Source organism: Anguilla anguilla, chromosome 1 (assembly GCF_013347855.1).
Source record: "Anguilla anguilla isolate fAngAng1 chromosome 1, fAngAng1.pri, whole genome shotgun sequence".
In the NCBI taxonomy this organism is placed as follows: domain Eukaryota; kingdom Metazoa; phylum Chordata; class Actinopteri; order Anguilliformes; family Anguillidae; genus Anguilla; species Anguilla anguilla.
Genome location: NC_049201.1, coordinates 8,146,830 through 8,163,094, shown reverse-complemented (window position 1 = coordinate 8,163,094; position 16,265 = coordinate 8,146,830). Strand labels below are relative to the sequence as shown.

Below are 16,265 nucleotides of genomic sequence, written 5' to 3'. Positions count from 1 at the left end.
TTGGCTGGGTGAACATAAACCTCCCCGTGCCAGTCTCACTGTGACAGGGGAGGGGCAGACCTGAAACGAAGCCAAGAACACAAACGGCAGCAAGGCTCTCCTGCAGGGGGGTGTAAAGCTTCATAAACAGACACATACCCACTTCTCCTGTCTCCTTTCAATCTCAATGGGGTTTTCCTTGTTTAAAAAAAAAGGCGAATATACTTCATGACAAAGAGTAAAAATGCCACAACACACACAGCAAATCTAAACGGTTCCAGAATGTACCAGTAGAGGGAGACTAAATGAAACAAACAAACCGTCTACTGTGAAAAAATAAAATGTCTGTCATCTTTGACAAATGTTGTGTCGTCAGAGTTTCCTGCCTTTTACCTCTGGAGAGCCTAGTCTCACTCACTAGTTTTGGTTCTGTGCTGCCCTCCCCTATTCTGCACTGGCTAGTAAAGATTTTACAAACATTGGCTCGCTCCAGCTTTTTTTTCCCCCCCATAAACTGCCTAGCAACACATTTTGCTTGTTTGTGTGAAGGAAGGCATTTAATGCTCTGTGGTGGCAGTGTTATTTGAAACAGAAAATAAACTGAGGTAGCTTGCTTGCGGCGCTAGGTTCCCATCATCATGATCGGACTCCCCATCGGCTGCATTGTCACTCTACTCTGGCTCACAGGTGAACTAGATGTCCGTATGAAAATGCGTTTTATCAGAATGCGTTGCAAAATCCCCATTAATGTCTCCTCTCTTTCCTCCCGCAGACCCTTCCCTGTGCAGCAAGGTTTCCCAAAGCCCTGCTCACCTGGCCCAACAGGTGGGAGAATCCGCTCAGCTTCAGTGCTCACACAGAATTGCGGGATACGATCGTCTTCTCTGGTACCTGCAGTCTGGAAATGGAGTTTTCACGTTCCTTGGGTATATGAATTTGAACTTTGGGTACCCAGAGGATCAGTATAAAGGAAAATTTTCACTCCAAGGTGACGCGCGCAACGATGCTACATTAACCATCCAGAACCTCTCCACCACTGACAGTGCAACATATTTCTGCGCAGCTAGTAGCACAGTGTAGTAGCGCCTCTTTATCCAGTACAAAAACCCACCGGTGAGCAGGCCTTAGCTGTCTGTGCAGCTCATGCAGAACACCTCCACACCTGCAGCAAACCACAGCTGCCTCCTTTATTGTAGGGATCTAAGAATCAGGTATACTGTACGTGTCCTCAGCTTAGTATATACTGTGAAACATATCAAAAGAAAACTAAAGAAACTAATATCATTCTATGTAAAAAAAGAAATGAATGTATAAACTTGTGTATTGTATATACAGTATATTATGTATCATTTCTATTGTTTACTCCTTTTGAAGTTACTTGTACAATTTAAGGTGTTTAGTTATTCGGTTGTTCTTCTGATGCCATTCCCTGTCTTTCTTCTCACACCAAAACCCAGAGAGCGAGCGACAGAGAGAGAGAGAGAGAGAGAGAGAGAGAGAGAGCTAAGGGGAGACAGAGAGAGAGAGAGAGAGAGGGAGGGAGAGAGAGAGAGATAAGGGGAGAGAGAGACCAGCGAGCAAGCTCAGATCTGGTCAGTAACGTCTGGGTTTCTTCTCTATCGAACAGCACAGGAGTCGATGCACCTGTAGATCTGGATCACATCATGATGATAAGGGCTCTCATCAACTTCACTGTCTTATTGCTTTGGCTGACAGGTATCATAGAAAATATCATAAAATAATTAAGGTGCACAGTATTTGAACATGGGGCCAGATTCAACGATACAGATTGAACTTTGTCCTGGACTAAACAGAGTTTTGTATAGAGAATCTAGAATCGTTAAATTGAATTTCGTCTAGGACTAGGTTTAAAACTGTGCCCGTGAGACTGGCCTATGATGTTTTGAACACCTCCATCACTACCGTAGAGTTTGAACGGGCTGGTCCATATCTGCTTTCACAGGTCAGTTGGTCAGAGGCGGTGTTCAACAGTACCCCTCATCCCTTCTCCAACGGTCCGGAGAGCCCGCTACTCTCCACTGCTCACACAACATCTCCAGCTACAACATGATACTCTGGTACCGCCAGCCCAGGGGAGCTGGGGCTCTGGAGCTCCTTGGATATCTTTACCACGACACCAAGAATGTGGAGCCCCTGATGGAGACAAGACTCAAACTCGAAGGAGATGGAAAAAAGTCGGGAACCATGAAGATCTCCAGCGTCACGTCAGCAGACGGCGATGCGGTGTACTTCTGCGCAGCCAGTGAAACACAGCACCACATTGTCCCTCTCGCCTCTACAAAAACCCTCTCGTGTTCAGAAATCCACCAGCAGGGTGCAGCAGAAATGTTTTTTTTTATTTTTATTTTTTAATCAATTTAAAAATTTTAGTGAATTATCTTTATTAATTTTCTGAGCAATGAACTTGCTTTCCCCGCTCTTTTCTTTTCATTTTTTCATTTTTGTCTTTTCATTTTTTGTCATCAATTTTTATGAAGATTTTATGATGTCACTTCCTGCCCTCCCCATCCCTGAGAGTGCACGTAAGGCCACACTGCTCTGCTTTTACTATGTTCTCTCACCAGCACTGAGTCAACATGATCAGACTTCTCCTTATTATCACAATCTCATTTCTTTCAGCGAGAGGTAAGATGTCATCTCTTTAGACAATTTCAGAGACCCAGTAGCCATCTCTACACATATTTACACTGAATTTGATTGCAGATCACCACATTCTTTAATAACCTGTGACTAAGGTGTAAAAACAAGGTTAAAATTAGATTTTTGTTTTCCACAGGTGTGCAGACTAATGTCATTATGGACCCCAAGATTATCTGGAGTCGTATGGGGGACCCGGCCCAGATGAACTGCAGCCACACCTTGGGAGTTAGTTACTACCAGATGTACTGGTACAAACAGAACCCACCTGAGGGTATTCAGCTCATAGTGTTTACAACTTCTGGTGGGAACCCTGAATTTGGGAATTTTAGCAAAGACAGGTATGTGGCAGAGAAAGCTGTGGCTGAACGAGGCTCTCTCAGGGTGAAGAAGCTGGAGGCAGAAGACAGCGGCACATATTTCTGTGCAGTCAGTGAACACGGCCCTGCAGACTCATTGGCTGGGTGAACATAAACCTCCCCGTGCCAGTCTCACTGTGACAGGGGAGGAGCAGACCTGAAACGAAGCCAAGAACACAAACGGCAGTGAGGCTCTCCGGCAGGGGGGTGTAAAGCTTCATAAACAGACACATACCCACTGAGCTCACTGGAAAAAAAAACTTCTCCTGTCCCCTTTGTTTTATTTTTCTTTTTTCTTTTAGAAATATCACATTTTAAATAAATGTGAAAACCAATAAAAGTGGTTAGTTGAAGCTGATAAGTTTAACCGATACAAAAGATGGTTGTAGTGTTTGGTTTTTGTATTTTATAGAAGAAGCAGTGTAATGTCCTTCTCATGTGAATGCATGGGCAATTTTATTACAGTAATTAATTGTACCTGTCATGGACATTCATCTTTAGTTGTATATATGTTATATGTGTATGGTTGCAATGGCTCAGAATCCAGAGGAGGCAGAGACACTCCTGGTCATTGGCTGCCTTATTCCATTGTGATGGAAATACTGATGAAGAACACTAACAACAGGACAGTAGTATGAACTGAAAAATCCAAAGGTGACTTAAATGGACTCTCTACATTCCGCAAATATAACATGAACAGGCCTGAAACTGCTAACCTTTTCCATCTCACAAGTACAATCACTACTGCCCCAGCAAGTTAATGGCCACTTTCATTTTATTGGGCCCAACCGATTGGTCAGCAGCAACTACAGTTTCCTGACAGAACTTGCTTATGTATTGAATTTATATATTATACATTATACTTTTTGTTTGTGTGTGTGTGTGTGTGTGTGTGCTTGCAATGGTTCAGGGTCCAGAGTGGGTAGAGACTCCAATTAATTGGTTACATTATTCCATTGTGATGTCACTTCCTGCTTCATGAGATGGCTCAGTGCTGTTTTACTGATGCTGCTCTTTCTCAAGCAGTGAAGCAAGAAGATGATCCAAGAACTCCCCAGGCTAACAGCAGCCTTACTCTGGTTGACAGGTAAGCATTATTTCCTCAGAATAAACCAATCCTGGTTCAGTTTTACAGAAGAAGCTGTATGTGTGTGGTGATTGAGCTCTTGATTGAGAAGTATCTTCTTCCTCTGTGTCTGCAGGGCTGGCGCTCAGTAATAAAGTTAATCAGTCTCCTGCTGAACTGATGATATACTCTGGAGGATCCATGCAGCTCAACTGCAGTCATGCCATCCCATCGTACAAGAGCATACTGTGGTACCACCGAGCAGCGGGCGAAAGCGCCTTGACACTCATGGCGTATACGTACTACAAGGCAGCGACCATAGAAACCGCATTTAAGGATCGCTGCAATTTGAGCGGAGACGGTTCGGCGGCAGCGTCTCTTCGCGTCCACGAAGTGAGACCCGCAGACGGCGGGGTGTATCTGTGTGCCGCGAGTTATGCACAATGCTTGCAAGTTCGTTTCCTCAATACAAAAACAGACAGAGCCCTGTCTGAACACAGGGCCCTTTCTGTAAAGGGCTCTTTACTGTCTGTGAAGAGCCAACCGACACACCTGCACAAAACCACGGGAACGTTCTTGCACGCAATGCCAAACAACTGATGTTGCGCAGCTGCCCTGTCAAAGAGAAAGCTTGTCACTGACTGTTGGCATGAAGACTAGAGGTTCCTCACCAGGAGGTTGTATGGCCTCTCACACAAGTCATAAGGATGCAATGTCACTTCCTCCCTCTCTTGAGGCTACTATGGGTTTCAGTGGTTGAATTTTATTTTCTCTCTCAGCACCACTGAAGAATTAACATGGTCAGACCGCTCCATGTTTGCAGCCTCATACTGTACTTTACAGCCTCACAGGTAAATACTTCATAAAAAGGCAGAAAGAGGCTTTCACACGGTGAAGAAGCTGGATGCAAAAGATACAGGATGCACATGCACTTGACAACTTGTCAAGAATATGGTGAAGGATGACTTATCTGACCATATCACGTTTTTCCACATCTCTGTAGACTGGTGCCTATGGTTTTTGCAAAACTTAACTCCCAGAAGTGCTTCCGTCTTTGTAATGAGGAATTTATGCACTGCAACCCTACTATATATCCCTCTCTATGCAGTTGTAAACGGATTGCTCTTGCTGACACAGTCTGATCATGTCCTGCGTTGACATTCTCTGTCACCTGTGGAAATGTTACACTTCATTTTTTCCTTACATATTGCACTAATGCACAAGTATCACGATCATCAAATGTGCACTTTCGACCACAATTTTCAGCCCGATATACTGATGGCTTTCCCATAGATCTAAATGCAATTGTCACTTTAGTCACTGTTGCTATTGAGACACTAGCCGGCTGGGCAGTCTTGTGACTGAAGTTCGTGCCCCAATGATGAACCCTCTTTAAAAGTCACATAATATCTTTTCCTCTTACCGTCTTAATCCAAAATCGAGGTCAACTAGGTCTGCTCAGAAATTTTTATGCATGCCGCAGAGCATGATAGGGTGTTAATTACTTAATTGTATCTTGCAGTACACCTGTATGGAAGCACCTGCATTCATTTTGTTTATCCCCTCATTTATTCAGGTTTTTCCTTTAATTTGTCACCCGTCTGTATATATTTTATTTGTGTGGTAGCAATGGTTCAGAGTGTAAAGGAAGCAGAGAAACTCCTGTCTGCTAATTGGTTAACTAATTCCATTGTGATGTCATTTCCTCCTTTATGAGATGGCTCAGTTCAGGTTGAAACATGCTGCTCTTTCTCCAGGAGTGAAGCAATAAAATGGTCCCAGTGCTCACCAGGTTTATAGGACGCTTGCTCTGGTTGACAGGTAAGGGATGATTCCACAAAAAGCAAATGAAACCAATCCTGGTCCAGTTTTCTAGCAGAAGCTGTATATGTGCGTGGTGATTGAGCTCTTGAAGTATCTTCTTTCTCTGTGTCCACAGGGCTGGCGCTCAGTAATACAGTTAATCAGTCTCCTGCTGAACTGATGATAGACTCTGGAGGATCCATGCAGCTCAACTGCAGTCATGCCATCCCGTCTCAATACATCATACTGTGGTACCATCGAGCACCAGGGGACAGTGCCCTGACTCTGATGGGATATGTTTATTATATGGACCCGACCGTAGAAACCTTATATAAGGATCACTGTAGTTTGAGTGGAGATGGAACTGAGGCAGCATCTCTTCAGGTCCCCAAAGTGAACTCCACCGACAGTGGAATGTATTTCTGTGCAGTGAGTAGCACAATGCTTGCTGGTCCTTTTTCTTCACTACAAAAACAGACAGAGCCTCTTCAGATACAGAGACTTGTTATTGCCAAAAAAGAGCAGACCAACACACCTGCACAAAACCACTAGAATATTTTTTCATTCCGTGCCAAATATCTGACATAGTACAGCTGCTCTGTCATAGAGAAGGGTTGCCATTGGTTGCTGGGATGACCTTACACATATACCTGTCAGTGCTGAAGCCGTGATGTCACTTCCTTTGTTTCTTGAGAGACCATAGAATTCAAGTGGTTAAATATCATTTGCTCTCGCAGCAACACTGAGAAATCAACATGATCAGGCTGCTCAGTGTCTTTATCATAATACTGTACAGCCTCACAGGTAAATCATTTATAAAATAGTAATTAAATGACAAGAAATAACAAATGAAATTTTAATAATGTGGGTGACGAGGACAAGTCATAGCAGTTTATCCAGAAATGTTGATTTGAATGTCAGTTGAGCTCCACCAGCTCACTCACGATGTGCGAGTGAAACACATGATGCTTGATTTCCTTTCCCTCCACAGGACTCTCATTCGGTAACAGCGTGCAGCAGTCTCCCTCCACCCTGCTGACAGACCCTGGAGAGTCTGTGCAACTCAACTGCAGCCACAACATACAGAACTATGACACAATACTGTGGTACCAGCAACCCCAGCAGGGGAATGGGATGAAGCTCCTTGGACGTGTTTATTTTAAGAACGTAGAGATGGAGGGTGAAAAAAGATTCAACGTGAGTGGAGATGGTAAACGGCAGGCGTTCCTTCACATCGACAGGCTGGCATTAACAGACAGTGCCGTGTATCTGTGCGCTGCATGGCTATCACAGTGATACAGGTCTCCTCTGACCCCTACAAAAACCACTTCCCCATCCACACTGTTCTCAGAACCATTCATCATAACTGTACATTTTGAATGTACTTTTTGAGCAATTAACATGCTGTTTTCGCTGTTTCTTGTGATTTCTCTCATTTTTTCTTTTCAGTATTTGTCACTATTTTTTATGATGATTTTATGATGTCACTTCCTGCCCTCCCCATCCCAGAGAGTGCACGTAAGGCCACACTGCTGCATTTTTACTATATTCCCTCAGCAGCACTGAGTCAACATGATCAGACGTCTCCTTATTTTCACTGTCTTTTTGCTCTCAGTGAGAGGTAAGGCGTCATCTCTCTAGACAATTTCAGAGACCCAGTAGCCATCTCTACACACCTTGACAATGAATTTGATTGTAGACTTCCACATTCTATCCAATCTCTTATTAAGCCTCATGGGCAAGGTTACAATTAAAATTTGATTTTTGTTTTCCACAGGTGTGCAGAGTAAAGTCATTATGGCCCCCAGAATTCTCTGGGGTAATTTGGGGGACCTGGCCCAGATGAACTGCAGCCACAAATTGGGAGTAGCTTACACTCAGATGTACTGGTACAAACAGAACCCACCTGAGGGTATTCAGCTCATAGTGTTTACACTTCCCTATACAAGCCCTGAATTTGGGGATTTTAGCAAAGACAGGTATGTGGCAGAGAAAGCTGTGGCTGAAAGAGGCTCTCTCAGGGTGAAGAAGCTGGAGGCAGAAGACAGCGGCACATATTTCTGTGCAGTCAGTGAACACGGCCCTGCAGACTCATTGGCTGGGTGAACATAAACCTCCCCGTGCCAGTCTCACTGTTACAGGGGAGGAGCAGACCTGAAACGAAGCCAAAAACACAAACGGCAGCGAGGCTCTCCTGCAGGGGGGTGTAAAGCTTCATAAACAGACAGACATGTCATTTAAAAATTAATTTTTCTCCTGTCTCCTCCCCCCCCACCCCTTCCTCTCCAGAGAACATCCATGGGCAGCCATGCAGCGTTCTTCTCTCTCTGGCTCTGATGCATCAAGATGATCAGACTTGTCCTCACATTCACTGTGTCTCTGATCTGTCTGGCAGGTGAGGTTCAGCCCATTGTAGAGTAGGTTTTCTGGATTGTTTTTTTCAAAATTCCTAGTCAGTGTTCTGAAACTCCATTGCTGTCAACTAGCAGTGTTGATTGTTACATCTGCTTTAGAATGTTCAGTTAACAACATTCTAATTACGTATTTTGATATCCTTCACCTTAAAGAGTTAAGAGAGACACATATATTGAGAGGACTTTACTTTTGTCTTGGTGCTGTTGTGTGCACAATGACACAGACACAGTCACTTACGAGCTGGTCAGTGTGAGCATCTTTGTTCTTCATCCTCTTCTTTATCGTTTAGCAGAACTGTCACAAAGCATCAATGTTCAGCTGCTGCCCGTCAGACTTCTCAAAAACCCTGGGCAGTCCTCTGCTCTCAGCTGCAGCTGTGATGACCCGAGCTACATCTACATGTCCTGGTACCAGCAGCCTGAAGGGGAAGGAAGGCTGAAGCTCATTGGCACCCTTTACCGACAGAGCCTCACTTCTGGAGATCATTTCAGTGACAGGTTTCGGATATCAGGAGACGCAACGAAAACAGGAACGCTGGAGATATCCAACCTGACGTCTGAAGATGCTGCAGTTTATTTCTGTGCCATGAGCATAGCACGTTGCTGCAGACGCCCCTCTCATCTCTGCAGAAACCTCTTTCTTAGCTGCAATCGCCCTTACAGTTGAAAGCACACCTGCACGGCTTCAAATGTGGTTTTGATTGTGTTTTTCCTTTGCTGCAAATTAACAATGTAGTATAACAAGATATACTGATGAATGAACACAAACAACAGGACAGTAGTATGAACTGTCAAATCCAAAGGTGACTTAAGTGAACCCTCTAGATACTACAAATATAACAGGAATGTACCTGAAACTACTAACCTTTTCCATCTCACAAGTACACTCACTACTGTCCCAATGAGTTAATGGCCACTCAAATTTAATTGGGGCCGACTGATTAGTCGGCTGCAACTAGAGTTTTGTGTAGAAACTACTTCAATTTAATTTGCTTGTATATACTTTATTTGTGTGTGGTCACAATGGTTCAGAGTTCTGAGTGGGCAGAGACACTTTTCAGTTTCCTTATTCTATTGTGATGTCACTTCCTCTTTCATGAGATGGCTCAGTGCTGTTTAACTGATGCTGCTCTTTCTCAAGCAGTGAAGCAAGAAAATGATCCAACTGCTCCCCAGGCTAACAGCAGCCTTATTCTGGTTGACAGGTAAGGATTAATTAATCAGAGAGCAGAATAAACCAAACCTGGCCCAGCTTTCTAGAAGAAGCTGTATATGTGCGTGGTGATTGAGCTCTTGAAATTTCTTCTTTCTCTGTGTCCGCAGGGCTGGCACTCAGTAATGAAGTTAATCAGTCTCCTGCTGAACTGATGATAGACTCTGGAGGATCCATGCAGCTCAACTGCAGTCATACCATCCCATCTCAATACACCATACTGTGGTACCATCGGGCAGCAGGGGACAGCGCCCTGACTCTGATGGGATATGTTTATATAAAGGTTCCGACTGTAGAAACCTTATATAAGGATCACTGCAGTATGAGTGGAGATGGAACAGTGGCAGCATCTCTTCACATCCCCAAAGTGAACTCCACCGACAGTGGAGTGTATTTCTGTGCAGTGAGTTATGCACAATGATTGCAGGTCCCTCTCCTCCACTACAAAAACCGAATGAGCTCCTTCTGATGCACAGACAGACTGCAGTCGATGAAGAGCAGACCAACACACCTGCATAAAACCACGAGAAGATTCTTTCATTCCGTGCCAAATATCTATCATAGAAGAGTTGTTCTGTCATAGAGAAGGGTTGTCATTGTTTTTTAAAATGAAGATCCTCACAAGGAGGCCGTATAACCATACAAACATAAGTGTTGAAACTGCGACGTCACTTCCTCCCTTTCTTGAGAGACCTTCGGATTTCAGTGGTTGAATTTTACTTGCTCTCTCAGCAACACAGAGAAATCAACATGATCAGACGTCTTCTAATTTTCGCTGTCTTTTTGCTATCAGTGAGAGGTAAGGCGTCGTCTCTAGACAATATCTGAGACCCAATAGCCATCTCTGCCAACATTAATGATGAAGTTGACTGGAGACAACCACATTCTTTCCAATCTCAGATTTTGTCTTCATGAACAAGGTTACAATTTTATTTCTTTTTTCTATAGGTGTGCGCAGTAATGTGGCTATAACCCCCAAAATTCTCTGGGGTAATTTGGGGGACCTGGCCCTGATGAACTGCAACCACACCTTGGGAGCAGCTTACAATCGGATGAACTGGTACAAACAGAACCCACCTGAGGGTATTCAGCTCATAGTGTTTACACTTCCCAATACAAACCCTGAATTTGGGGATTTTAGCAAAGACAGGTATGTGGCAGAGAAAGCTGTGGCTGAAAGAGGCTCTCTCATGGTGAAGAAGCTGGAGGCAGAAGACAGCGGCACATATTTCTGTGCAGTCAGTGAACACGGCCCTGCAGACTCATTGGCTGGGTGAACATAAACCTCCCCGTGCCAGTCTCACTGTTACAGGGGAGGAGCAGACCTGAAACGAAGCCAAGAACACAAACGGCAGTGAGGCTCTCCTGCAGGGGGGTGTAAAGCTTCATAAACGGACAGACATGTCATTTAAAAAATTAATTTTTCTCCTGTCTCCTCCTCCCCCCACCCCTTCCCCTCCAGAGAACATCCATGGGCAGCCATGCAGCGTTCTTCTCTCTCTGGCTCTGATGCATCAAGATGATCAGACTTGTCCTCACATTCACTGTGTCTCTGATCTGTCTGGCAGGTGAGGTTTAACCCGTTGTAGAGTAGGTTTTCTGGATTGTTTTTTTCAAAATTCAAAGTCAGTGTTCTGGAACTCCATTGCTGTCAACTACCAGTGTTGATTGTAACATCAGCATTACACTGTTCAGTTAACAACATTCTAATCACGTATTTTGATATCCTTCACCTTAAAGAGTTAAGAGAAACCCCTATATTGAGAGGACTTTACTTTTTTCTTGGTGCTGTTGTGTGCACAATGAGACAGACACAATCACTTACAAGCTGGTCAGTGTGAGCGTCTCTTTGTTTTTCATCCTCTTCTTTATCGTTTAGCAGAACTGACACGAAGCATCAATGTTCAGCTGCTGCCCGTCAGACTTCTCAAAAACCCTGGGCAGTCCTCCGCTCTCAGCTGCAGGTGTGATGACCCGAGCTACACCTACATGTTCTGGTACCAGCAGCCTGAAGGGGAAGGAAGGCTGAAGCTCATTGGCACCCTTTATCGACAGAACCTCACCCCTGGAGACCTTTTCAGTGACAGGTTTAAGATATCAGGAGACGCAACGAAAACAGGAACGCTGGAGATATCCAACCTGACGTCTGAAGATGCTGCAGTTTATTTCTGTGCCATGAGCATAGCACGTTGCTGCAGACGCCCCTCTCATCTCTGCAGAAACCTCTTTCTTAGCTGCAATCGCCCTTACAGTTGACAGCACACCTGCACGGCTTCAAATGTGGTTTTGATTGTGTTTTTCCTTTGCTGCAAATTAACAATGTAGTATAACAAGATATACTGATGAATGAACACAAACAACAGGACAGTAGTATGAACTGTCAAATCCAAAGGTGGCTTAAGTGAGCCCTCTAGATACTACAAATATAACAGGAATGTACCTGAAACTACTAACCTTTTCCATCTCACAAGTACACTCACTACTGTCCCAGTGAGTTAATGGCCACTCAAATTTAATTGGGGCCGACTGATTAGTCGGCTGCAACTAGAGTTTTCTGTAGAAACTCCTTAAATTTAATTTGCTTGTATATACTTTATTTGTGTGTGTTCACAATGGTTCAGAGTTCTGAGTGGGCAGAGACACTTTTCAGTTTCCTTATTCTATTGTGATGTCACTTCCTCTTTCATGAGATGGCTCAGTGCTGTTTAACTGATGCTGCTCTTTCTCAAGCAGTGAAGCAAGAAAATGATCCAACTGCTCCCCAGGCTAACAGCAGCCTTATTCTGGTTGACAGGTAAGGATTAATTCATCAGAAAGCAGAATAAACCAAACCTGGCCCAGCTTTCTAGAAGATGCTGTATATGTGTGTGGTGATTGAGCTCTTGAAGTATCTTCTTTCTCTGTGTCCGCAGGGCTGGCGCTCAGTAATAAAGTTAATCAGTCTCCTGCTGAACTGATGAGAGACTCTGGAGGATCCATGCAGCTCAACTGCAGTCATGCCATCCCTTTATACAACAACATACTGTGGTACCATCGGGCAGCAGGGGACAGCGCCCTGACTCTGATGGGATATGTATATTTAAAGTCTCTGACCGTAGAAACCTTATATAAGGATCACTGCAGTTTGAGTGGAGATGGAACAGTGGCAGCATCTCTTCACATCCCCAAAGTGAACTCCACCGACAGTGGAGTGTATTTCTGTGCAGTGAGTTATGCACAATGTTTGCAGGTCCCTCTCCTCCACTACAAAAACCGAATGAGCTCTTTCTGATGCACAGACTCATTGCAGTCGATAAAGAGCAGACCAACACACCTGCATAAAACCACAAGAAGATTCTTTCATTCTGTGCCAAATATCTATCATAGAAGAGTTGCTCTGTCATAGAGAAGGGTTGTCATTGTTTCTTAAAATGAGGGTCCTCACAAGGAGGCCGTATAACTTCACACACATAAGTGTTGAAACTGTGACGTCACTTCCTCCCGTTCTTGAGAGACCGTCGGATTTCAGTGGTTGAATTTTATTTGCTCTCTCAGCAACACAGAGAAATCAACATGATCAGGCCAATCAGTGTCTTTATCATAATACTGTACAGCCTCACAGGTAAATCATTTATAAAATAGTAATTAAATGACAAGAAATAACAAATGAAATTTTAATAATGTGGGTGACGAGGACAAGTCATAGCAGTTTATCCAGAAATCTTGGTTTGAATGTCAGTTGAGCTCCACCAGCTCACTCACAATGTGCGAGTGAAACACATGATGCTTGATTTCCTTTCCCTCCACAGGACTCTCATTCGGTAACAGCGTGCAGCAGTCTCCCTCCACCCTGCTGACAGACCCTGGAGAGTCTGTGCAACTCAACTGCAGCCACAACATACAGAGCTATGACACAATACTGTGGTACCAGCAACCCCAGCAGGGAAATGGGATGAAGCTCATTGGATGGGTCACTTATAAGAATGTAGAGATGGAGGGTGAAAAAAGATTCAACGTGAGTGGAGATGGTAAACGGCAGGCGTTCCTTCACATCAAGAGGCTGGCATTAACAGACAGTGCCGTGTATCTGTGCGCTGCATGGCTATCACAGTGATACAGGTCTCATCTTACCCCTACAAAAACCACTTCCCCATCCACACTGTTCTCAGAACCATTCATCATAACTGTACATTTTGAATGAACTTTTTGAGCAATTAACGTGCTGTTTTCGCTGTTTCTTGTGATTTCTCTCATTTTTTCTTTTCAGTTTTTGTCACTATTTTTTATGATGATTTTATGATGTCACTTCCTGCCCTCCCCATCCCAGAGAGTGCACGTAAGGCCACACTGCTGCATTTTTACTATATTCCCTCAGCAGCACTGAGTCAACATGATCAGATTTCTTCTTATTTTCAGTGTCTTTTTGCTCTCAGTGAGAGGTAAGGCGTCATCTCTCTAGACAATTTCAGAGACCCAGTAACCATCTCTACACACCTTAACAATGAATTTGATTGTAGACTTCCACATTCTTTCCAATCTAATATTTTGGCTTTATGAACAAGGCTGCAATTATATTTCTTTTTTCTACAGGTGTGCAGACTAATGTCATTATGAACCCCAAGATTATCTGGAGTCGTATGGGGGTCCCGGCCCAGATGAACTGCAGCCACAACTTGGGAGCAGCTTACAATCAGATGTACTGGTACAAACAGAACCCACCTGAGGGTATTCAGCTAATCGTGTTTACACTTCCCAATACAAGCCCTGAATTTGGGAATTTTAGCAAAGACAGGTATGTGGCAGAGAAAGCTGTGGCTGAAAGAGGCTCTCTCATGGTGAAGAAGCTGGAGGCAGAAGACAGCGGCACATATTTCTGTGCAGTCAGTGAACACGGCCCTGCAGACTCATTGGCTGGGTGAACATAAACCTCCCCGTGCCAGTCTCACTGTGACAGGGGAGGAGCAGACCTGAAACGAAGCCAAGAACACAAACAGCAGTGAGGCTCTCCTGCAGGGGGGTGTAAAGCTTCATAAACAGACAGATATGTCATTTAAAAAATAAACTTTTCACCAGCCTCCTCCTCCCTCCCCCCAAAGACATTCCTGTTAATTGGTCACCTTATTCCATTGTGATGTCACTTCCTTCTTCATGAAATGGATAAATGATGCTGCTCTTTCTCAATTAGTGAAGCAAGAAAATGATCCAAGCATACCCCAGGTTAACAGCAGCCTTACTCTGGTTGACAGGTAAGGATTAATTCATCAGAAAGCAGAATAAACCAAACCTGGTCCAGTTTTCTAGAAGAAGCTGTATATGTGCGTGGTGATTGAGCTCTTGAAATTTTTTCTTTCTCTGTGTCCGCAGGGCTGGCGCTCAGTAATAAAGTTAATCAGTCTCCTGCTGAACTGATGAGAGACTCTGGAGGATCCATGCAGCTCAACTGCAGTCATGCCATCTCATCATACAACAACATACTGTGGTACCATCGGGCAGCAGGGGACAGCGCCCTGACTCTGATGGGATATGTATATTCAAAGGTTCCGACCGTAGAAACCTTATATAAGGATCACTGCAGTTTGAGTGGAGATGGAACTGAGGCAGCATCTCTTCACATCCCCAAAGTGAACTCCACCGACAGTGGAGTGTATTTCTGTGCAGTGAGTTATGCACAATGTTTGCAGGTCCCTCTCCTCCACTACAAAAACCAAATGAGCTCTTTCTGATGCACAGACTCATTGCAGTCGATAAAGAGCAGACCAACACACCTGCATAAAACCACGAGAAGATTCTTTCATTCCGTGCCAAATATCTATCATAGAAGAGTTGTTCTGTCATGGAGAAGGGATGTCATTGTTTTTTTAAAATGAAGATCCTCACAAGGAGGCCGTATAACCTTACACACATAAGTGTTGAAACTGTGACGTCACTTCCTCCCTTTCTTGAGAGACCTTCGGATTTCAGTGGTTGAATTTTATTTGCTCTCTCAGCAACACAGAGAAATCAACATGATCAGGCTGCTCAGTGTCTTTATCATAATACTATTCAGCCTCACAGGTAAATCATTTATAAAATAGTAATTAAATGACGAGAAATAACAAATGAAATTTTAATAATGTGGGTGACGAGGACAAGTCATAGCAGTTTATCCAGAAATCTTGGTTTGAATGTCAGTTGAGCTCCACCAGCTCACTCACGATGTGCGAGTGAAACACATGATGCTTGATTTCCTTTCCCTCCACAGGACTCTCATTCGGTAACAGCGTGCAGCAGTCTCCCTCCACCCTGCTGAGAGACCCTGGAGAGTCTGTGCAACTCAACTGCAGCCACAACATACAGAGCTATGACACAATACTGTGGTACCAGCAACCCCAGCAGGGAAATGGGATGAAGCTCCTTGGACGGGTCACTTATAAGAATGTAGAGATGTAGGGTGAAAAAAGATTCAACGTGAGTGGAGATGGTAAACGGCAGGCGTTCCTTCACATCGACAGGCTGGCATTAACAGACAGTGCCGTGTATCTGTGCGCTGCGTGGATATCACAGTGATACAGGTCTCCTCTTACCCCTACATAAACCACTTCCCCATCCGCACTCTTCTCAGAACCATTCATCATAACTGCAAGTTTTTCATTTACATTTTGAGCAATGAGCGTGCTGTTTTCCTTCTTTCTTGTGAATTCTCACACTTTTTCTTTTCAGTTTTTGTCATTATTTTTTATGATGATTTTATGATGTCACTTCCTGCCCTCCCCATCCCAGAGAGTGCACTGAAGGCCACGCTGCTGCATTTTTAC

At 44.1% G+C, this 16,265-nt stretch overlaps 1 protein-coding gene and 1 gene segment (V, D, J or C); both read left to right on the top strand.

Moving 5' to 3' along the window:
- LOC118210508 (M1-specific T cell receptor beta chain-like) overlaps positions 1-16,265 on the top strand; it is a 128,818-nt gene that overhangs the window by 2,583 nt on the left and 109,970 nt on the right. The window lies entirely within an intron of this gene.
- On the top strand, positions 13,032-16,117 carry LOC118211783. The segment is given in 3 exon segments: positions 13,032-13,093; positions 14,836-15,128; positions 15,713-16,117. Coding segments are annotated over 3 exon segments (390 nt in total).